Source organism: Anomaloglossus baeobatrachus, chromosome 3 (assembly GCF_048569485.1).
Source record: "Anomaloglossus baeobatrachus isolate aAnoBae1 chromosome 3, aAnoBae1.hap1, whole genome shotgun sequence".
Taxonomy (NCBI): Eukaryota; Metazoa; Chordata; class Amphibia; order Anura; family Aromobatidae; genus Anomaloglossus; species Anomaloglossus baeobatrachus.
The window spans coordinates 701,146,403-701,170,952 of NC_134355.1; the positions used below are offsets into that span (position 1 = coordinate 701,146,403).

General features: G+C 46.8%; 1 protein-coding gene across 3 annotated transcripts in view; it reads right to left on the reverse strand.

Annotated features, from left to right (window-relative positions):
• Nucleotides 1-24,550, reverse strand: part of LOC142297110 (uncharacterized) — a 158,490-nt gene that overhangs the window by 109,172 nt on the left and 24,768 nt on the right. Inside the window, exon 3 of one of the 3 annotated variants that reach the window (XM_075341377.1) lies at nucleotides 1,319-2,622. In XM_075341377.1, the coding sequence (XP_075197492.1) occupies nucleotides 1,319-2,622 (1,304 nt within the window). Of the gene's footprint in view, nucleotides 1-960; nucleotides 2,623-24,550 lie in introns of those variants that run through there. The other 2 variants (XM_075341376.1, XM_075341375.1) reach the window with 2 other exon arrangements.

Here is a 24,550-nt window from a genome sequence, read left to right on the forward strand (position 1 = left end):
CCAGTGTTTCAATAAAATTAGAATTAAATAAAAACTAAACAGTGAATTTAATTTTGTATTATAAATACTTGATTTCATAATCAATATTAATTCAAAAATAAAAAACCGCAACATCTTCCTTTTAAGAGCATAAGTGTTTGAATGCACAAGTATCGCTGCAAGAATGTAATAGGACCATAGAAACCTAAAATCTACACACGCAGTGTATTTTTGTTTTCCTATATATTTTTGTAATTTGGTCATTGCAATAAATATTTTGAATTAGGCAGTAATGCTTTCATGTGTCATAGGTATTTTATCTGTAGCAAAACTTTAAGATAAGGCTGCTTTACACGCTGCGACATCGCTCAAGCGATTTCGTTGGGGTCACAGAATTTGTGACGCACATCCGGTCGCTTTAGCGATGCCGTTGCGTGTGACACCTATGAGCGATTTTGCATCGTCGCAAAAACGTGCAAAATCACTCATCGGTGACATGGGGGTCCATTCTCTAATATCGTTACTGCAGCAGTAACGAAGTTGTTCCACCGCAGGAACGAGGAACATCTCCTTACCTGCCTCCCGCCCGCAATGCGGAAGGAAGGAGGTGGGCGGTATGTTCGTCCCGCTCATCTCCGCCCCTCCGCTTCAATTGGGCGGTGGTTCAGTGACGCAGCTGTGACGTCGAACGAACCACCCCCTTAGAGCGTTTCGCCGGTCACAGCGACGTCGCAGGGCAGGTAAGTAGTGTGACAGGTCTGGGCGATGTTGTGCGCCACGGGCAGCGATTTGCCCATGTCACACAACCGATGGGGGCGGGTACCCACGCTAGCGATATCAGTACAGATATCGCAGCGTGTAAAGTGGCCTATATTTTAATATGCAATAGCCCTTTAAAATTCCTTTTAACTCGGGGAGAAGCAGATACTTAGACTGTCTCCAGCTGCACAGGCCTCAAGACAGAAACGCTCACACACAGTGTTGTAGACAGCTATAGTTTTGTATTGAGTATATACATGTGCATGTATTCATGCATAAGTTCAGCAATACTAACAGTGGTGCATCATACATACAATCAATCAAACTGTTAAAATGGTTTTGGTTCTTTGTTAATTCTTTTATGCAGATCGAGAGCTGATTTCCAAGTGAAAAATGTCCTACATTCTGAGGATGAAAATGGATTTTATCCTGCTTAACGTTTTTTTATGTAGAAGAGTTGTTTCCATAAAAAAAAAAAAAACAACTTCATCCATATACTGATGATCAGTGGCTTCTCTTTTGAGTGAATTCTCTCATGTTGCAAATGTTTCCATGAAAATTACTTCTCCATTGAGTGAACTCTCTGATGTTTCATAAGATTCGATTTCTGGCAAAAGCATTTCCCACATTGTGAACATGAATATGGCTTCTCTCCTGTGTGAATTCTCTCATGTGTAACAAGGTTTGATTTATAAGTAAAACATTTCCCACATACTGAACAGGAGTAGCTTTTTTCGCCTATGTGAATTTTTTCATGTGCTACAAGATTTGATTTATTAGCAAAATATTTCCCACATTCTGAACATGAATATGGCTTCTTTCCTGTGTGAATTCTCTGATGTGCAACAAGATTTGATTTCTCGGAAAAACATTTCCCACATTCTGAACATGAATATGGCTTCTCTCCTGTGTGAATTCTCTCATGTTCAACAAGGTTTGATTTCGATGAAAATAATTTCCCACATTCTATGCATGAATAGATTTTTTCATCTGTATGAATTTTTTCATGGGTAATAAGATTTGATTTCTGACTAAAACATCTATCGCATTCAGAACATGAATATGGCTTCTCTCCTGTGTGAATTCTCTGATGTTTAACAAGAACTGATTTTTCTGTAAAACATTTCCCACATTCTGAACATGAATATGGCTTCTCTCCTGTGTGAATTCTCTGATGTTTAACAAGACCTGATTTTTCTGTAAAACATTTCCCACATTCAGAACATGAATATTGCTTCTCTCCTGTGTGACCTCTCTCATGTCTAACAAGATGTGATTTATTAGAAAAACATTTCTCACATTCAGAACATGAATATGTCTTCTCTCCTGTGTGAATTCTCTCATGTCTAACAAGAAGTGATTTATTAGAAAAACATTTCTCACATTCAGAACATGAATATGGCTTCTCTCCTGTGTGAATTCTCTCATGTTTAACAAGATGTGATTTATTAGTAAAACATTTCTCACATTCAGAACATGAATATGGCTTCTTTCCTGTGTGAATTCTCTGATGTGCAACAAGATTTGATTTGTTTGCAAAATGTCTCTCACATTCTGAACATGAATATGGCTTCTCTCCTGTGTGAATTCTCTGATGTTTAACAAGGTTTGATTTGTTTGCAAAATGTCTCTCACATTCTGAACATAAATATTTCTTCTGTGTCGTCTGTGCTCTTTGATGTTCCACATTTCTGTTATTTTTCTTCTGTAATGAATTAAGACATCGTATTTCAGTAAAAGGCTCAGACGGTAGCTCATTGCTGGAAGGGTTGGTTGATATATCCGAGATGTTGGCAAGCTCTTTATATGTATAATGTGTGATATTACAATCTGCTATAAAATAGGGAGTTATGAGCTTTTCTTTGACACTCCTGGTACTGTTACCTGCCAAGAACAAAACTGGTGTTATTGCTTTTGAATAATATTACCTTAGAAATATGATTTCTATCAAATAAAAATAAAATATTTGAAATGTCATGATGAGCAAATGTATTCATTACTATTTAATAGTGCAGTATTTGGATTATTCGTTATATAGCGAGTAATGGTATATTTGCCTCTCTATATTCGGATATCCCACCCAGCATGTTTAGCAGCTGATAAGAAGCACAACATATTTAGTGGCTGATAACCCAATCACAGTAATGCCGCAGCCATCTTGGTTGTGGCATTACTGTGATTAGCTGGGTGCGCAGCATCATAGGGTTTATAAAAGCCCTTCCATGGCCATTTTGTACACATGGCCATTGCCAGCATCCCTCTTCAAGCACTTCATACTCACTGATCACCGGCGCAGCTGTCACACTGCTCCTGCTGCCTCTCATTCGTCTTCCCTACCCGCTCATTAGGCTCATACATATTCACTGCTTCCCCCATCTGTGACTGGTTGCCGTCAGACGTACCCACACGCTGAGTGACAGTAGAATAAATAAAAAAAAAAACAAAAAACATGTGGTCGTGCTTAATTTTGATACCCAGCCAAGATAAAGCCTCACAGCTGAGGGCTAGTATTCTCAGGCTGGGAAAACCCACATTATTGGGAGCCCCCCAGCCTAAAAAATATCAGCCAGCAGCCGCACGGAATTGCTGCGACAGTCCCAGGACTTTACCAGGCTCATCCTGATTGCCCTGATACAGTGGCAATCAGAATAATGATGGTTAATAACAGCGCACAGCTATCAAGTCCACAATTAGTGATGGGAAGGGGACTTCTATGAGACCCCCCCAATCACTAATCCTAAAAGTTAAAAGAAATTCACATACACCAAGAAAAATCCTTTATTTGGAATAAAATACAAAATCACCCACTTTCACCACTTTATTAACCCCATAACACCCAGGTCCGACGTAACCCACACAAGGTCCGACCACAGTCCTGGCTCTGCTACATCTGAGTCTGGAGAGAACGAAAACATGTCTAATCTCTCCAGGCTCCGAGAAACACCGACAAGAAGGACCCGGCTGGCAGCACTGACATCACTCAGTCCATCGGAGGTCATACCTGGTTTTCCACAGTATGACCTCTGGTGACCTGAAGCACTTTGGGTTAAAGTGCGGGGCCATGTCCCGCACCCCACCAGTACTTTAACAGTGCTGTCAGTGTTAAAGTGCAGGCCTGTGTCCATCTCTCCATATGCCCTTCAACACTGATAATGCCCTGCGGGGCAGCCCACACCTCAACACTGAAAATGCCATCCTGGGAGTGAGTGTGGGGCAGCCCTGTGATTGTTTGCTGTCAGACAGCTGTCACTAAGCGCAGGGGCGTGTCTGATGGATACCAAACACAGACAGACACAATAAATGGTGTAATACTATAGCAAGAAACAAGATTTATAATTTGTATATGGGGCACAGCTTCACTAAATGTACCAATCTAGAAAAACCAGAGAGTCCAAACAATCAGATGTAAAACGTGAAAACGTTTTTGTACACACTTTAAAACACAATTAAAAAGGAGGAGATTCAAGGAATAAAGATGGCCGCCGGAGAGACCAGACACACGAGGGAGCTCCATACTCAGAAAAGTTAATCTGTGCCATCCACCCACAGGAGTGCTTCACTACACACCCTGCTCTACTCTAATAGATGCCCAGTGCCCAGGAGACCAGACCGCAGCGATTTTGAACCAGCCTCTTGCCCCAGAATCTGCCTGCAAGACCTCTCTAATCTCCGGCCTACTACTGAGCCTGAAGCAGGGACCTCCTGCTGGAAAAGCAATATCCCCCGGAGTTGAGGACATCTGCTGTGCCACCCTCTCCCCCACCCACCTACAACAGATCTGCTCTGCAAGATCGACTGAGGGGTGAGTGAACTTCTTGGGGGTGCCCCTGGTGTCTAGAGGCCTTCTGCATGCAGCATTCCATGGGGTCTGCATCCATCAGTCATTACAGGCCTCTCCCTACCCCCTCTCTGATGCCTTACCTGTAGATGCTGCTGCCTGTTACAGTCGGGAGGAGAGAGAAAACAAGATTGCTGAGCGGGCCCTTTGTGATTGCAGGGAGCTGTGTGTCCTGTCCTCCTGTACCATTAGGGTATGTGCGCACTAGGCGTTTTTTTCACGCTGTGTTTTTATGTGCGTTTTTGTCTCAAAAAATGCACCCGCGGCTAAAAACGCGACAAAAACGCATGCGTTTTTACCGCGATTTGGTGTTTTTTGCTGCGTTTTTGCTCACTGCGTTTTGAATCAGTGCACAATGCCATTAAAGATTGATGAAAAAAAGAAAAAAAAAAAAAAGGTCTGATGTCATTTCAGTCTTCAAAATGTTCTTCATTGTATGCAGGAGAGCAGACTGCTGCAGAACTAGTGTATGCAGGAGAGCAGACAGCAGCTGCAGAACTACAAGGCTCAGCATCCTCCATCCAGGACAGAATGCATGAGTTTTTTCCCCAAAAAGAAAAAAAAAATTGACATGGGCGTCGCTATATTTTTGTATGCTAGCCAGGTACAGCAGGCAGGTACAGGCTGCCCCCAGCTGCCTATTTGTACCCGTCTGGGAATCAAAAATATAGGGAAGCCTTTTTTTTTTTTTTTATTTAATTTCATGAATTTCAAGAAATAATTAAAAAAAAAAATAATGACATAGGCTTCGCCCAATTTTTGAGTCCAGCCAGGTATAACTAGGCAGAATATAGAGGGAGATGAACCTGGCTCAACCACTCAGTAATAGTAGGTGCTCTGGAGAAAAATCATACAATATAAAGAAATATATACTCCGGCACTCAAATGAATTGTGAAAAAGAGTCCAATATGATGCTCAAAAAACGTATTTATTATAAATGTATATTATGTCCGACGTTTCTACCCATTTAGGGTCTTCTTCAAGGACTATGATAGATGCTATTTAAGGTATATGAATGAGCATCGTAGCACGTCTGGTGAATCAATTATGGATGTCCATAAAAGGGTACTGAGATACTAAGATGGCCAATGTTAGGAACAGGGCATCCGTTTAGGTAAACAGAGGGACCTCAGTCGTGCTCACGGTAAATCCAATCTGCACCAGGGGTCCGGGACCACGGTTCAGGTCGGGTTAACCAGTGTAGATAAAGGGTTCACACATATACGTGGGAGTGGGTCTCGAAAATCTGAAAGAATAGAGTGAGACTCAAATGGCAAAGAGGATGACCTCACCGTTGAGGGTTTACCGTACAAAAGTTATACTGTATCCACCGCAAGTTCAGGGGTGATGAGCATATGCTCATAAAATGGCAACTGTTGTGGAAAGGTGCGGCTACCTGCAGGGCTTATATGTAGTAAGCAAACATGGAGATGTCACTGCTAGCAAATGTATAACACTCTAAGTGGGGCTGGCCAAAGGCTCTGTGTGTGAGATGGTGACCGCATGCTCATCACCCCTGAACTTGCGGTGGATACAGTATAACTTTTGTACGGTAAACCCTCAACGGTGAGGTCATCCTCTTTGCCATTTGAGTCTCACCCTATTCTTTCAGATTTTCGAGACCCACTCCCACGTATATGTGTGAACCCTTTATCTACACTGGTTAACCCGACCTGAACCGTGGTCCCGGACCCCTGGTGCAGATTGGATTTACCGTGAGCACGACTGAGGTCCCTCTGTTTACCTAAACGGATGCCCTGTTCCTAACATTGGCCATCTTAGTATCTCAGTACCCTTTTATGGACATCCATAATTGATTCACCAGACGTGCTACGATGCTCATTCATATACCTTAAATAGCATCTATCATAGTCCTTGAAGAAGACCCTAAATGGGTAGAAACGTCGGACATAATATTCAGGTATAACTAGGCAGCTGGGGATTGAAATCCACAATGCAGGGTGCCCATGCTTTCTGGGCACCCCCGCTGAGAATTGCAGTCCGCAGCCACCCCAAAAAATGGCGCTTTCATAGAAGCGCCATCTTCTGGCGCTGTATCAAACTCTTCCAGCTGCCCTGGTGACGGTGGCTCACTGGGTAATAATGGGGTTAGGGCTAGCTGTATATTATCAGCTGGCCCTAAGCCCGAAATTCATGGTGTCACGCCAATATTAGACATGGCCACCATGAATTTCTAGTAATGATAAAAAAAAATAAAAACAACACAAAAATATTTTTTTATTAGAAATAAAACACAACACAATTAGTGACTCCATCTTTATTGAAATAAAGAACCCCCCTCCACAGTAATCCTGGGTCAAGGGTCCCGCGCCGTCCAATCCGGATCCAATATCATCTGATCGGTTTGCTGGAAGGCATACCGATCAGATGATGTCAGGTTAAAGGACGTGCATCACATGACACATCAGCTGATTGTATAATCGGCTTTTATACAATCAGCTGATGCATCAGTAGGAAAAAAAAAATAAATACTCACAGTGCCTACAAGTAGTATTCAACCCCCTGCAGATTTAGCAGGTTTGATAAGATGCAAATAAGTTAGAGCCTGCAAACTTCAAACAAGAGCAGGATTTATTAACAGATGCATAAATCTTACAAACCAACAAGTTATGTTACTCAGTTAAATTTTAATAAATTCTCAACATAAAAGTGTGGGTCAATTATTATTCAACCCCTAGGTTTAATATTTTGTGGAATAACCCTTGTTTGCAATTACAGCTAAAAATCGTTTTTTATAAGACCTGATCAGGCCGGCACAGGTCTCTGGAGTTATCTTGGCCCACTCCTCCATGCAGATCTTCTCCAAGTTATCTAGGTTCTCTGGGTGTCTCATGTGGACTTTAATCTTGAGCTCCTTCCACAAGTTTTCAATTGGGTTAAGGTCAGGAGACTGACTAGGCCACTGCAACACCTTGAATTTTTCCCTCTTGAACCAGGCCTTGGTTTTCTTGGCTGTGTGCTTTGGGTCGTTGTCTTGTTGGAAGATGAAATGACGACCCATCTTAAGATCCTTGATGGAGGAGCGGAGGTTCTTGGCCAAAATCTCCAGGTAGGCCGTGCTATCCATCTTCCCATGGATGCGGACCAGATGGCCAGGCCCCTTGGCTGAGAAACAGCCTCACAGCATGATGCTGCCACCACCATGCTTGACTGTAGGGATGGTATTCTTGGGGTCGTATGCAGTGCCATCCAGTTTCCAAACGTCACGTGTGTGGTTGGCACCAAAGATCTCGATCTTGGTCTCATCAGACCAGAGAACCTTGAACCAGTCTGCCTCAGAGTCCTCCAAGTGAGCATGAGCAAACTGTAGACGAGCCTTGACATGACGCTTTAAAAGTAAAAGGTACCTTACGGGCTCGTCTGGAACGGAGACCATTGCGGTGGAGTACGTTACTTATGGTATTGACTGAAACCAATGTCCCCACTGCCATGAGATCTTCCCGGAGCTCCTTCCTTGTTGTCCTTGGGTTAGCCTTGACTCTTCGGACAAGCCTGGCCTCGGCACGGGTGGAAACTTTCAAAGGCTGTCCAGGCCGTGGAAGGCTAACAGTAGTTCCATAAGCCTTCCACTTCCGGATGATGCTCCCAACAGTGGAGACAGGTAGGCCCAACTCCTTGGAAAGGGTTTTGTACCCCTTGCCAGCCTTGTGACCCTCCACGATCTTGTCTCTGATGGCCTTGGAATGCTCCTTTGTCTTTCCCATGTTGACCATGTATGAGTGCTGTTCACAAGTTTGGGGAGGGTCTTAATTAGTCAGAAAAGGCTGGAAAAAGAGATAATTAATCCAAACATGTGAAGCTCATTGTTCTTTGTGCCTGAAATACTTCTTAATACTTTAGGGGAACCAAAACAGAATTCTTGTGGTTTGAGGGGTTGAATAATAAATGACCCTCTGAATAAACTTTTCACAATTTAAAAAAATAAAATAAAAAAAGAAATAACATTCTTTTTTGCTGCATTTCACACTTCCAGGCTGATCTACAGTCCAAATGTCACAATGCCAAGTTATTCCGAATGTGTAAACCTGCTAAATCTGCAGGGGGTTGAATACTACTTGTAGGCACTGTATATGGTATACACAGACCAAATGGGAGACACTTATTTTGCTGTTTAATATGTATTTTGTTCTTTAGATGGCAATGATAAGGTTAATGCTTTAGCATAGAATAAGCAGGGAGGAGCTGTTGGCCTCCTTAATGGCCTTTTAGACTTGGTCATCGTCCTTCCCCTGTTACACCAGGGAGGATGATATTATTCAAACTGGCAACAGTACATTTCCACTCCTCTTTGCTTTCAGGGGGTTGTGGCACCCACGGCCATGTCCCCCCCCATGTTTGTTAATTATCTTTATTGTTTTTAACCTTCTGATTCCCCAATGCTCCGCTTTTTGGAGCTTGCCTAAGAATTTTCTTGGGTACACTGCGTTAGCTTTCTTACACATTACTCTTTTCTCTTTCCTCCTCTACGTATTACTGTCTGTGTTTCTTTACTCCTTACTCTATTCCCTTGAGACTCCCTAACACTTTGCTGTCTGGAGCCGACTTGAGATTTGTACCTCAGCATTTAACGTTCGTTTCTCAAATCCTTCTTCTTTCTCCCTTCTTTTTTTTTCTCTAGTAAGCTACACCCTTAGGCTGCTTTCACACATCCAGTTTGAGCGGTGCGGCTCAATCCGGCTGTGCAACCTATGCAACGGATGTGGCGAAAACACCGCATCCTTTGTATAAGTTTTTCCCATGCGGCCCATCCGGTTTTTGCCGCTTGCGGCATGCTACTGAACATGTGCAGTGGCAAAAACCGCATGCGGCGTTCGGATCAGGGCTGTGGAGTCGGAGTCGGAGCTCCTTTTGGTGGAGTCGGTATAAAATGCACCGACTCCGACTCCTAAAATATATAATAAATTGGGGACAGTAGTGCAATGCAGAGTGTGATGAATATTTTACTAAATAACAACATTTAGTATAATGCTTATATTTAAGTGAAAAATTTATTGTAGTACAATGTGAATATCAGACAATTATTTTTATGATACAATAATCAATATATTTGGATAGAACATAAAATATACTTATTAGAATAAAACTCTAGAACACAAAAAACTAATAAATTGTAAATATGTAATACAATATATTATATACAGACACAAGATATATATGTAATCTACTGTATATTATAGTGTATTACATATTTACAATTTATTACAGTTTGTGTTCTAAAGTTGTATCCAATAAATATATTTTATGTTCTATCCAAATATATTGATTATTGTATCATAAAAGTGATTAAATGTCTGATGATCACATACACATGTTCATGTACTACAATAAATTTTTCACCTAACTATAAGCAATATATGTAGGAGTCGGAGTCGGTGCAAGAGAAATTGAGGAGTCGGAGTCGAAGGTTTGGCTTACCGACTCCACAGCCCTGGGCCGGATACGGTTTTTGCCGCATCCGGAGTCCATAGACATGCATTGAAAAATGCGCCGCATCGGCCGGATGCGGCGCGATGCGGTTTTTTTTTTGCCGCACAAAAAAACGTGCCAGGCAACATTCCATCCGGCCGCCGCATCGGCTAAATCTGCCGCATGCGGCAAAAAAACGGACGGAACGCAAGGCCATGCGGCACTAATTAAAGTCTATGCAGGAAAAACGCAACCGGCAGCAAAAAAAAAAACGGTTGCGATTTTCCTGCAAAGTGCCGGATTGTGCTGCATAGCAAAAAACGGAGGTGTGAAAGCAGCCTTACTTGTCTTTTTTCCACTACATTACCTTCTTCCCATCCCCATTTTCCCTTTTCCCGCTCCCTCCCCTAAGATATCTTGACACAGACGTGCACTATCTACCACAAACAATTATCACAATGGTATCAAACCCATACTCAGAAGTGAGGGTAGGCTCATTAAATGCAAAGGGGCTGCATAGCCCAGGAAAACAGTCTATCCTCCTAAATCTTCTGCATAAAAGGAAGTTAGATATTGCCTTCCTTCAGGAAACTCATTACTGTCTATCTAAACCTTTTAAGCTTTCTGATTCCAGGTTTACTGCAGCATATCACAGTCCTTCACCGGATCCGAAATCTAGATGCTCGAGCATAGTCGTTTCTAAAGTGATCCCCTGGGAGTTCCTTGAATCTCACACAGATGGAGAGGGCCACTTTCTGGTGGTCAAGGGACATATTGCTTCCCAAAAGGTAACACTGCATACAAATCAGAGTGAAGAGGGGGTTAATGCCGCGCATCAGCCAAAATGAAGATGTAGCACGTTGATGTTATAAACGTATTCTTTTATTCCATCGGTCTACGCGTTTCGAGGATATACCTCTTCTTCAGGACCAGTGCATCAACATAGTAATACTATGGTTGCTATGTTGATGCACTGGTCCTGAAGAAGAGGTATATCCTCGAAACGCGTAGACCGATGGAATAAAAGAATACGTTTAGAACATCAACGTGCTACATCTTCATTTTGGCTGATGCGCGGCATTTGTATGCACATCCACGTGGGGCTGTAGCAGACGCCATCATCCTATGCTCTATCAGTGGTTGTGACTATCACAACCGTTTCAGGTGAGTGTATTTTTCATGATCTACCTCACTGATCTGTTGGTATTACACTATCAGCGCTCCTTATTTTTCAGTTTATACAAAAGGTAACACTGGCATGTTTGTACCTCCCAAATACGGGGCAGGATAGGGCGATTCACACATACTTAGAGTTGTTGGATTCTCTAACGGAGGGCCTTTTGATCCTGGGCGGAGATTTCAATATGATTCTGGACCCTGCCTTGGATTACTCCAGAGGCATCTCTTCCACACCTCCTTCCGTTCAAGTACAAGAATTCCTTACTACGACACTTAATCATGGCAGCCAGAGCTTGCATACCTCGCTTGTGGAAAAAAGATAACCCTCCTATGATGGCAATGTGGTTCGCAAGGATAAACGAGACGATGTTGCTCGAAGACCTCACTTCCATAATTCACAACTCTCAAGACCGGTTTGTTAGAACCTGGTATAACTGGACAGAGTTTAAGGGATCTGATGATTACATTTCACTGTTGGAGACAGGTTGAATTTGCACTGTCAGTGTCTGGAACCTCCCCCTCCATCCTGACAAATTCACTTACCCTTTTTGACCCCAACCCTCCCACCTTTTTCGTCTCTGACTTTCTTTTCTCTCTTTTTCTTTCTTGTTCATGTTTTACTCAGTATCTTCTATTCTGCCCACTCACACTTGAGTTACGGCCCCGGTTTTGTTCACTCCTCTAAGGTGGCCTTGTTATATAGTGTAAAAAGGTTTTATGTTGATCCTTCGACAACAGTCGGTTACAGCTCTCATCTTTGTTTATACAGTCTTGAGTTTTGGATCTCCCCATATTTTAGGAATTGATTTGCTAACAATTCCTCGATACAATGATACAATGCTTGTGTTCTGACATTGTGCTTCTGTACAATACGGTGTTTCCTGTGTTATTGATAATGTTAATGAAAGTTAAATTTATATATATATATATATATATAAAAAAAAAAAAAAAAAAAAGACTCAACAAGGAGTCCCTCCATAATGCAGCATGTACACACCATGGGACCTCATATTAATATATAAAGCATGAATAGGCTAACAAAAACCACTAATTTGCACTATGCATAGTCAATAATACATTCCTGCAGTCATATCTGGTGCAAAGTAAAGAAAGCCTGCTGATAATTATCAAAGTAACATGAATCAGCGGTGGTAGAAACGCCCACATGTGTTTACAGGAGGTTTATACCACCTCTGATTCATGTTACTTTGATAATTATCAGCAGGCTCTCTTTACTTTCGACCATGCATAGTGCTAATTAGTGGTTTTTGTTAGCCTGTTCATGCTGGAACCTCGCTTAACGAGTAACCCAGTTAACGAAAATTTCGCTTAACGAGCAAAGCTTTCTGTAAATTTGTAACTCGGTTTACTAGAAAGCTTTGCTGTACAAGCAAAATCCTCACCGCACACACTTCCGGTTCTGTACATCCACAGCGCTCTGACCCGCACTTGCAGTCCACACAAGCACACACAAAACACACACAAAACACACACAAAACACACACGCACATATTATGCTCACCTTACCTCCTGTTCCATCATCGGTCTCATGGTTCTTTTAGTTCGCCGCTGCATTGCGACGAGAGAGGAATCCTCGTGGCAAACTACAGGACCCAAAAGGCCGGCGATGGAACGGAAGGTAAGGTGAGCATAATATGTGTAAGTTCCGTTCCATCGCCGGCCTCTTGGGTCCTGTAGTTCGCCTCTCCAGTATGTGTATCGGCAGGCAGCGCGACGAGGTAGGAACTTTCGCTGTCAGACGCTACTCAAAAGGCAGCGCACTGGCCAATCAGAGGCAAGCAACTCCTGCCTTTGACATCAGCGCTCTGGGTTCTGAAGTTCCTCCCTCGTCGTCATGGTTACCAGATAAACAGCCCGTACTAACGAACAGCAAGTCCTAGGAGACCGGCGATGGAACGGAAGGTAAGCATAATATGTGCGTGTTTGTGCGTGTGTGGAATGGCACAATAGGGGACCAGGATGGGACATTTAACAAGTTCTGGAACAAATTGTCTGCATTGCAATGATTTCCTATGGAAAATCTTGCTTTGCCGAACGAGTAACTTGGTTAACAAGCAACTCCCAGAACGGATTGTTCTCGTTAACCAAGGTTCCACTGCATATTAATATCGGAGGTCCCATGGTGTATATATGCTGCATTATGGAGGGACTCCTTGCTTGAGTCTCCGCCTTTTTAATTGTGTGTTTTAAAGGGAACCTGTCATCAGAAATGTAGCTATAAACCTAAAAGTTTCCCCCTCTGCAGCTCCTGGGCTGCATTCTAGAAAGGTTCGTCTAGTTTTTCTGGCCCCTTTTATACCAAAATAAACACTTTATAAAGTTGTACCTTTTCGTATGTAAATTTCGTAAATTATCCATGGGGCGGGCTGCCTGGTGTCGGTTACTGTCCTCCTGCCGATTTACGCCACCCACGAACGCTGAATTTCATATCTCAGGACGCCGCCCCTGGGCGCCCGAGGTCCCGCGCATGCGCTGTGCGACTGTAGCAGGACTGTGCACTGCGTGCACGTGTGACCGCTGGTGACGTTTTGCGCAGGCACGAGGTTATGGGCGGTGCTGTGAGTGTCATCAGCAAGTGCCGCCCATAACCTCGTGACCGCACTTTCCCCTCTGCCTCCAGCGTTCTGCGCCGGCCAAATGACCAGACGTCACCTCCTTCCCATCGTACCCTGCAGCAGGACATAGATGGGAGGAGCGGAGAGGATCTGAGCGACGTACAGAGGGGAGAGCGCGGCCACGAGAGTATGGGCGGGCACTTGCGATGCAATCACAGCGCCGCCCATACTCTTGTGCCCGCGACCACGTCACCAGGTGTCCCGGCGTGCACGGGACCTCGGGCGCAGTGGGCGGCGTCCTGAGGGATGATTTGGAGCGTGGGGGGGGACGGCGTAAGGGACAGCAACGGACGCCAGACGGCCCGCCCCCATGGAGAATTTACAAGATTTTCATACCAAAAGGTATAACTTTATAAAGTATTTATTTTGGTTTAAAAGGGGGCACAAAAAGTATAGAAACCTTGCTAGAATGCAGCCCAGGAGCTGCAGAGGGGGAAACGCTTAGGTTGAAAGCCAAATTTCTGATGACAGGTTCCCTTTAAAGTGTGTACAAATAAACTTTTTCTTGTTTTGCATATGATTGTTTGGACTCTGATTTTTCTAGATTGGTACATTTAGTGAAGCTGTGCCCCATATGCCCATTATAAATCTTGTTTTTTTGCTCCTGTGCTTATGGGTGGTGGCACGTTTCCTATTAACCCTATGGTGGTGCCGTAGTTATTAATGTGGTTTCCCATTGGTGTAATACTATGACATCCTTATTCCCAGAAACCATATGCAAGTCATAAATATCTGCAGGCAGATTCTCCAGGCTCTCCCCATTCAGTTTCATCACTTTCCCATCCATTTCAACCTTTTCCTCAGGACCCCAGACCTCTTTGTTGGGTCCAGCAGAAAATTGCTTATATTTCCCGTAGACTTGCATTGTACTCGCTATGCATAACGAATACTTAAATATTACAAAGTATCCGTTACAAGTATAGCGAATACGAATATTACAGTACTATCCTATCTCTATTGAAATGTAAAAAAAAAAAAAAAATATACACAGATTACAGTGCCTTGCGAAAGTATTCGGTCCCCTTGAATTTTTCAACCTTTTCCCACATTTCAGGCTTCAAAACAAAAAAGATTAAACATTTAAATTTTAATGGTAAAGAAACAAGTGACACAATTGTGAAGTTAAATGAAATTTATTGCTGATTTTAAGCTTTTTAAAAATAAATAACTGAAAATTGGGGCGTGCAATATTATTCACCCCCTTTACTTTCAGTGCAGCAAACTCACATCAGAAGTTGATTGAGGATCTCTGAATGATGCAATGTTGTCCTAAATGACTGATGATGATAAATATAAGCCCCTGTGTGTAACAAGTCTCCGTATAATGCACCTGCTCTGTGATAGTCTCATGTTCTGTGTAAAGCGCAGAGAGCATCATGAAGACCAAGGAACAAAACAGACAAGTCCGTGATACTGTTGTGGAGAAGTTTAAAGCCGGATTTGGTTACAAAAAGATTTCCACAGCTTTAAAACATCCCAAGGAGCACTGTGCAAGCGATCATATTGAAATGGAAGGAGTATCATACCACTGAAAATCTACCAAGATCCGGCCGTCCCTCAAAAATTTCATGAAGACTGATCAGAGATGCAGCCAAGAGGCCCATGATCCCTCTGGATGATCTGCAGAGATCTACAGCTGAGGTGGGAGAGTCTGTCCATAGGACAACAATCAGCCGTACACAGCACAAATCTGGCCTTTATGGAAGAGTGGCAAGAAGAAAGCCATTTCTCAAAGATATCCATAAAAAGTGTTGTCTAAAGTTTGCCACAAACCACCTGGAGACACCAAACATGTGGAAGAAGGTGCTCTGCTCAGATGAAACCAAAATCAAACTATTTGGGCACAATGTCAAATGATATGCTTGGCGTAAAAGCAACACAGCTCATCACCCTGAACACACCATCCCCACAGTCAAACATGGTGGTGGCAGCATCATGGTTTGGGCCTGCTTTTCTTCAGCAGGGACAGGGAAGATGGTTAAAATTGATGGGAAGATGGATGGAGCCAAATACAGGACCATTCTTGAAGAAAACCTGTCAGTCTGCAAAAGACCTGAGACTGGCACGGAGATTTGTCTTCCAACAAGACAATGATCCCGAACATAAAGCAAAATCTACAATGGAATGGTTCACAAATAAACGTATCCAGGTGTTAGAATGGCCGAGTCACAGTCCAGACCTGAACCCAATCGAGAATCTGTGGAAAGAGCTGAAAACTGCTGTTCACAAACGCCTCCATCCAACCTCACTCAGCTCCAGCTGTTTACAAAGGAAGAACGGGCGAGAATTTCAGCCTCTCCATGTGCAAAACTGATAGACACATCCCCCAAGAGACTGTGCTGTAATCGCAGAAAAAGGGGGCGCTACAAAGTATTCACTTACAGGGGATGAATAATATTGCACGCCACAAATTTCAGTTTATTATTTATATAAGTTTAAAATAATCAATACATTTCGTTCATCTTCACAATTGTGTCACTTGTTGTTGATTCTTCACCATAAAATTTAATTTTTTTTATCTTTATGTTTGAAGCCGGAAATGTGGGAAAAGGTTGAAAAATTCAAGGGGCCGAATACTTTGGCAAGGCACTGTACAATGTATTTATATTAACCACTGATGTTATTTCCATGAGGGGATGACTGGCCGATTGTACTAATGGTTGTTCCCGGTCACGGCCGAGTGTGAACCTTATTGAACACTATAAGTCAGTTATTGATTGCATATGTTATATTGTGGTACCCCGGTAGCCGTTCTGCTGCTGCTGAGTTACACAGTTGTCGTGCAGCAGTAGATCTGTTCCAGTGTGCCAGGATTACTGTGTGCCCTGTGAGTCAGGCAGTATGAATTGCACTGTGTTATGATGTCCGTACACTGAGGATGGGTAAATGTGCTGTGCTGCCATCTGCTGGTCATTGTATGCATATGAAAGTCAGGTGTTCATTCTCCTCACAAGCTGCCATGGAAACGGCTGGGAGGAGTCTCCCAGCTCAGAGCTGACACATGCAGTGAGCTGGATCAGTCCAGTCTAGTCAGGAGAGAGGGAGGAAGCTTCCAGAATCTCCATCACCAGGGGCGTAACTAGAGTTCGATGGGCCCCGGTGCAAAGTTTGGACCTTCCCCCCCCCCCCCCCCAACTGTACACCAACTCGGGGTACGGGATAGTGACGCGGACACTCGGGGTACGGGATAGTGACGCGGACACTCGGGGTACGGGATAGTGACGCGGACACTCGGGGTACGGGATAGTGACGCGGACACTCGGGGTACGGGATAGTGACGCGGACACTCGGGGTACGGGATAGTGACGCGGACACTCGGGGTACGGGATAGTGACGCGGACACTCGGGGTACGGGATAGTGACGCGGACACTCGGGGTACGGGATAGTGGCGCGGACACTCGGGGTACGGGATAGTGGCGCGGACACTCGGGGTACGGGATAGTGGCGCGGACACTCGGGGTACGGGATAGTGGCGCGGACACTCGGGGTACGGGATAGTGGCGCGGACACTCGGGGTACGGGATAGTGGCGCGGACACTCGGGGTACGGGATAGTGGCGCGGACACTCGGGGTACGGGATAGTGGCGCGGACACTCGGGGTACGGGATAGTGGCGCGGACACTCGGGGTACGGGATAGTGGCACGGACACTCGGGGTACGGGATAGTGGCACGGACACTCGGGGTACGGGATAGTGGCACGGACACTCGGGGTACGGGATAGTGGCACGGACACTCGGGGTACGGGATAGTGGCACGGACACTCGGGGTACGGGATAGTGGCACGGACACTCGGGGTACGGGATAGTGGCACGGACACTCGGGGTACGGGATAGTGGCACGGACACTCGGGGTACGGGATAGTGGCACGGACACTCGGGGTACGGGATAGTGGCACGGACACTCGGGGTACGGGATAGTGGCACGGACACTCGGGGTACGGGATAGTGGCACGGACACTCGGGGTACGGGATAGTGGCACGGACACTCGGGGTACGGGATAGTGGCACGGACACTCGGGGTACGGGATAGTGGCACGGACACTCGGGGTACGGGATAGTGGCACGGACACTCGGGGTACGGGATAGTGGCACGGACACTCGGGGTACGGGATAGTGGCACGGACACTCGGGGTACGGGATAGTGGCACGGACACTCGGGGTACGGGATAGTGGCACGGACACTCGGGGTACGGGATAGTGGCACGGACACTCGGGGTACGGGATAGTGGCACGGACACTCGGGGTACGGGATAGTGGCACGGACACTCGGGGTACGGGATAGTGGCACGGACACTCGGGGTACGGGATAGTGGCACGGACACTCGGGGTACGGGATAGTGGCACGGACACTCGGGGTACGGGATAGTGGCACGGACACTCGGGGTACGGGATAGTGGCACGGACACTCGGGGTACGGGATAGTGGCACGGACACTCGGGGTACGGGATAGTGGCACGGACACTCGGGGTACGGGATAGTGGCACGGACACTCGGGGTACGGGATAGTGGCACGGACACTCGGGGTACGGGATAGTGGCACGGACACTCGGGGTACGGGATAGTGGCACGGACACTCGGGGTACGGGATAGTGGCACGGACACTCGGGGTACGGGATAGTGGCACGGACACTCGGGGTACGGGATAGTGGCACGGACACTCGGGGTACGGGATAGTGGCACGGACACTCGGGGTACGGGATAGTGGCACGGACACTCGGGGTACGGGATAGTGGCACGGACACTCGGGGTACGGGATAGTGGCACGGACACTCGGGGTACGGGATAGTGGCACGGACACTCGGGGTACGGGATAGTGGCACGGACACTCGGGGTACGGGATAGTGGCACGGACACTCGGGGTACGGGATAGTGGCACGGACACTCGGGGTACGGGATAGTGGCACGGACACTCGGGGTACGGGATAGTGACACGGACACTCGGGGTACGGGATAGTGACACGGACACTCGGGGTACGGGATAGTGACACGGACACTCGGGGTACGGGATAGTGACACGGACACTCGGGGTACGGGATAGTGACACGGACACTCGGGGTACGGGATAGTGACACGGACACTCGGGGTACGGGATAGTGACACGGACACTCGGGGTACGGGATAGTGACACGGACACTCGGGGTACGGGATAGTGACACGGACACTCGGGGTACGGGATAGTGACACGGACACTCGGGGTACGGGATAGTGACACGGACACTCGGGGTACGGGATAGTGACACGGACACTCGGGGTACGGGATAGTGACACGGACACTCGGGGTACGGGATAGTGACACGGACACTCGGGGTACGGGATAGTGACACGGACACTCGGGGTACGGGATAGTGACACGGACACTCGGGGTACGGGATAGTGACACGGACACTCGGGGTACGGGATAGTGACACGGACACTCGGGGTACGGGATAGTGACACGGACACTCGGGGTACGGGATAGTGACACGGACACTCGGGGTACGGGATAGTGACACGGACACTCGGGGTACGGGATAGTGACACGGACACTCGGGGTACGGGATAGTGACACGGACACTCGGGGTACGGGATAGTGACACGGACACTCGGGGTACGGGATAGTGACACGGACACTCGGGGTACGGGATAGTGACACGGACACTCGGGGTACGGGATAGTGACACGGACACTCGGGGTACGGGATAGTGACACGGACACTCGGGGTACGGGATAGTGACACGGACACTCGGGGTACGGGATAGTGACACGGACACTCGGGGTACGGGATAGTGACACGGACACTCGGGGTACGGGATAGTGACACGGACACTCGGGGTACGGGATAGTGACACGGACACTCGGGGTACGGGATAGTGACACGGACACTCGGGGTACGGGATAGTGACACGGACACTCGGGGTACGGGATAGTGACACGGACACTCGGGGTACGGGATAGTGACACGGACACTCGGGGTACGGGATAGTGACACGGACACTCGGGGTACGGGATAGTGACACGGACACTCGGGGTACGGGATAGTGACACGGACACTCGGGGTACGGGATAGTGACACGGACACTCGGGGTACGGGATAGTGACACGGACACTCGGGGTACGGGATAGTGACACGGACACTCGGGGTACGGGATAGTGACACGGACACTCGGGGTACGGGATAGTGACACGGACACTCGGGGTACGGGATAGTGTGGCTGACACTGGGTTCTTTCCCTCTGCACCCAGGTCTCCCATGATCTGAAATCCCTCTATCAGCACCCAGCTTTCCTATGTTCTGATATCTTATCCTCAGCACCCACCATCCCCATGCTCTGCCATACATCTTTCTCTCAGCACCCATCTTTCCCATGATAGAGAATGGGAAAGCTGGGTGCTGAGGGAAAGAGCCCCAAACCCATCCCCTGCTTGTAGCTTAGTCCCCCTTCGTATATAGCTCTCCAAGTACTATAATGGCCCCCACACACCAATCGATATAGTATAATGGGTCCCACATAACCCTTCATATATTATAATGCACCCCATAGTCCTCCATATATTATAATTCATCCGATATTCCTCCATATATTATACTGCACCCCCATAGTCCTCCATATATACACATAAAATGAGAATAATGGGGATAGGGGAAAATATGTGTAACTGGGTTAAAAACTGGCTCAGTGATAGGAAACAAAGGGTGGTTATTAATGGTACGTACTCGGACTGGGTCTCAGTTCATAGTGGGGTACCACAGGGGTCAGTATTGGGCCCGCTTCTTTTCAACATATTTATAAATGACCTTGTTGGGGGCATGCGGAGTAGAATTTCAATATTTGCAGATGATACTAAACTCTGCAGAGTAATCAATACAGAGGAGGATAATTTTATATTACAGGGAGATTTATGTAAATTGGAGGATTGGGCTGAGAAGTGGCAATTGAAGTTTAATGTAGATAAATGTAAGGTCATGCACTTGGGTAGAGGAAATAACATTTATGATTATGTACTTAATTGTAGAACACTGGGTAAAACAGACACAGAAAAAGACTTGGGTGTATGGGTGGATGGTAAACTTCACTTTAGTGGCCAGTGTCAGGCAGCTGCTGCCAGGGCTAATAAAATAATGGGATGTATTAAAAGAGGTATAAGTGTTCATGAAAAAAATATAGTTCTACCTCTGTACAAGTCACTAGTGCGACCGCACTTATATACTGTGTACAATTCTGCTCACCGATATATAAGAAGGACATAGCTGAACTGGAGAGGGTGCAGAGAAGACCACCAAGATTATTAGAGGAATGGGGGGGCTGCAATACCAAGACAGGTTATTAAACTTGGGGTTATTTAGTTTGGAAAAACGAAGGCTTAGGGGGGATCTAATCACAATGTATAAATATATGAGGGGACAGTACAGAGACCTTTCCAAAGATCTTTTTACACCTAGGCCTGCGACTGGAACACGAGGGCATCCGCTACGTCTTGAGGAAAGAAGGTTTAATCATAATCACAGACGAGGATTCTTTACTGTACGAGCAGTGAGACTATGGAACTCTCTGCCGCATGATGTTGTAATGAGGGATTCACTACTAACATTTAAGCAGAGCCTGGATACCTTTCTTGAAAAATTTAATATTACCAGTTATGTATATTAGATTTTATGACAGGGTATTGATCCAGGGAACTAGTCTGATTGCCGGATGTGGACGAAGGAAGGACATTTTTTCCCCATTGGAACTTGTTTGCCACATTGGGTTTTTTTTGCCTTCCTCTGGATCAACATGTTAGGCTACGGGTTGAACTAGATGGACTTAGAGTCTCCCTTCAACCTTAAAAACTATGATACTATGATACTATGATATATTATAATGCAGCCCCCACAGTCCTCCATATATTATAATGCAGCCCTCACAGTCCTCCATATATTATAATGCAGCCCTCACAGTCCTCCATATATTATAATGCAGCCCTCACAGTCCTCCATATATTATAATGCAGCCCTCACAGTCCTCCATATATTATAATGCAGCCCTCACAGTCCTCCATATATTATAATGCAGCCCTCACAGTCCTCCATATCTTATACTGCACCCCCATAGTCCTCCATATATTATAATGCAGCCCCCACAGTCCTCCATATATTATAATGCAGCCCTCACAGTCCTCCATATCTTATACTGCACCCCCATAGTCCTCCATATATTATAATGCAGCCCCCACAGTCCTCCATATATTATAATGCAGCCCCCACAGTCCTCCATATATTATAATGCAGCCCCCACAGTCCTCCATATATTATAATGCAGCCCTCACAGTCCTCCATATATTATACTGCACCCCCATAGTCCTCCATATATTATAATGCAGCCCCCACAGTCCTCCATATATTATAATGCAGCCCCCACAGTCCTCCATATATTATAATGCAGCCCCCACAGTCCTCTATATATTATAATGCAGCCCCCACAGTCCTCCATATATTATACTGCACTCCATAGTCCTCCATATATTATAATGCAGCCCCCACAGTCCTCCATATATTATACTGCACCCCCATAGTCCTCCATATATTATAATGCAGCCCCCACAGTCCTCCATATATTATAATGCAGCCCCCACAGTCCTCCATATATTATACTGCACCCCCACAGTCCTACATATATTATAATGCAGCTCTATAGACCTGAATTAATGCACCCCATAGTCCTTCATATTGTATGCAGCCCCCATACCATTTAATGCACTCTATAGGCCTCCATGTACTATAATGCAGCCCCATTGTCCATGTTTTCTAATGCAGCCCCATAGTCCTTCCTATTGTATTATGCAGTCCACATACAGTTTAAGGCCTCTTTCACACGTACGTGCCTCCGGTAGGTGTTTGGCAGTTTTCTCATGTAGCGGAGACATGTACACACATAGACCTAGGTATTCCTATGGTTTTGGACACACGGAAGTATTTGCGCACGGAACGTGTGTCCGTTCCGTACTTGCGTGTGTTCGCGTGTTTCTCACGCCGACATGTCAGTTTTCTCTCCGGCATCACGGGTGTCACAGGGAACGCAAACGGGTCACACGTAACACACACGGATGTGTTCCGTGTGACTCGCACCAGAGAAAACACACGTGTTTGAGAAAAAAGCCCAAAACTTTACTCACCTTCTCCAGCCCTGCTGTCTCTGCCGCTGCCGTCACTTGCTGCCACCTGCCGCTCATTGAATATTCACCTCACAGCGGCCGGAAGCAGCAGCAGCGGGGAGTCGGCAGGACCGGAGACCGAAGATCAGCACCACGGTCAGCGACGCCAGGGACAGGTGAGCAGAAAGTTCCCGTTCTCCGTGTGTTATCACGGAGAACACGTATCCCTCAGCTCTGACGTCCTCTCCTGCAGAAATCAGCTGCTCATCTTTGGCTGCGGCCTCCATCTTCTCCCCTGGCTCTTAGCAGGGGGAGGGGCAGAGTGTCCTGCAGATCTGCACGGGAAGATAGGAGGGTCTCTTACTAGTCCCGGGGCTGATCGGCACTCAGCAGTTTCCTGGTGAGTGTTGGACCCCAGACACATATAATACTTTATTGCATGGGCCTCCAGCTTAGTTGCAAGGGCCCCCTCCCCTCTGTGCCCCGGTACCACACTTGCACAGGCTGTGTCAGTCACTGCACTATCCTCCCCACTCCTCGTTCCCTCGGTCAGCTTCCTCCCGTCCTGCGCTCTGTTTCATCTCAGCAGCGCGCAGTGATGACGTCACCACACTCTGCGAGCGCATGCACAGGGGGAGAATGAAGAAAAATGGAACAGAGCGCTCCTCTCCATTTTTCTTCATTGCTGTGTGCGATGACAAGTGAGGGGGGCCCGGGTCTCTTTGCCGCCGCTGACACCGGGCCCCCGACTCACGGGTGCATACCGACAGCGTGGTCTGCCACTGATCAGCGCAGCTCCTCTCTTACAGAGAGGAGCCGGCTGCTGATCTGCAGGGCGGGCCCCATAACTCCGCGGGCCAAGTCGCGACCTCTGCGACCGCGGTAGTTACGCCCCTGGCTATCACAGTCCATGTGGAGGGGACATCTTTTTCTTCATATAATCACCTGCACAAAGGAGTGACGTTTCATACAGCCGGGAGAGATAAAGCTGAACCTGGGTCCTCCTGCATACTGGTTTCCTATGCGCTTCCAGCCAGAACCAGCGTAACTTGACTTCTATGCCAGAAACTCTGTCTGCCTTCCCCTCCCTGCAATAGGGCACAATAGCGTCAAAGCCGTGAATAGCTCCATACCACCAGTGTGTTTCCACGAGAAGCCAACCCATGAAAGTCCCTCCATGAACAAAGCATTACTTGGACTGTGCATAATATTACCTCCTACAGCAAGTGAGGACACCTGTGCCCCAGCCGCCCCGAGAGGACAACGGTGCCCCAGCCGCCCCGAGAGGACAACGGTGCCCCAGCCGCCCCGAGAGGACAACGGTGCCCCAGCCGCCCCGAGAGGACAACGGTGCCCCAGCCGCCCCGAGAGGACAACGGTGCCCCAGCCGCCCCGAGAGGACAACGGTGCCCCAGCCGCCCCGAGAGGACAACGGTGCCCCAGCCGCCCCGAGAGGACAACGGTGCCCCAGCCGCCCCGAGAGGACAACGGTGCCCCAGCCGCCCCGAGAGGACAACGGTGCCCCAGCCGCCCCGAGAAGACAACGGTGCCCCAGCCGCCCCGAGAAGACAACGGTGCCCCAGCCGCCCCGAGAGGACAACGGTGCCCCAGCCGCCCCG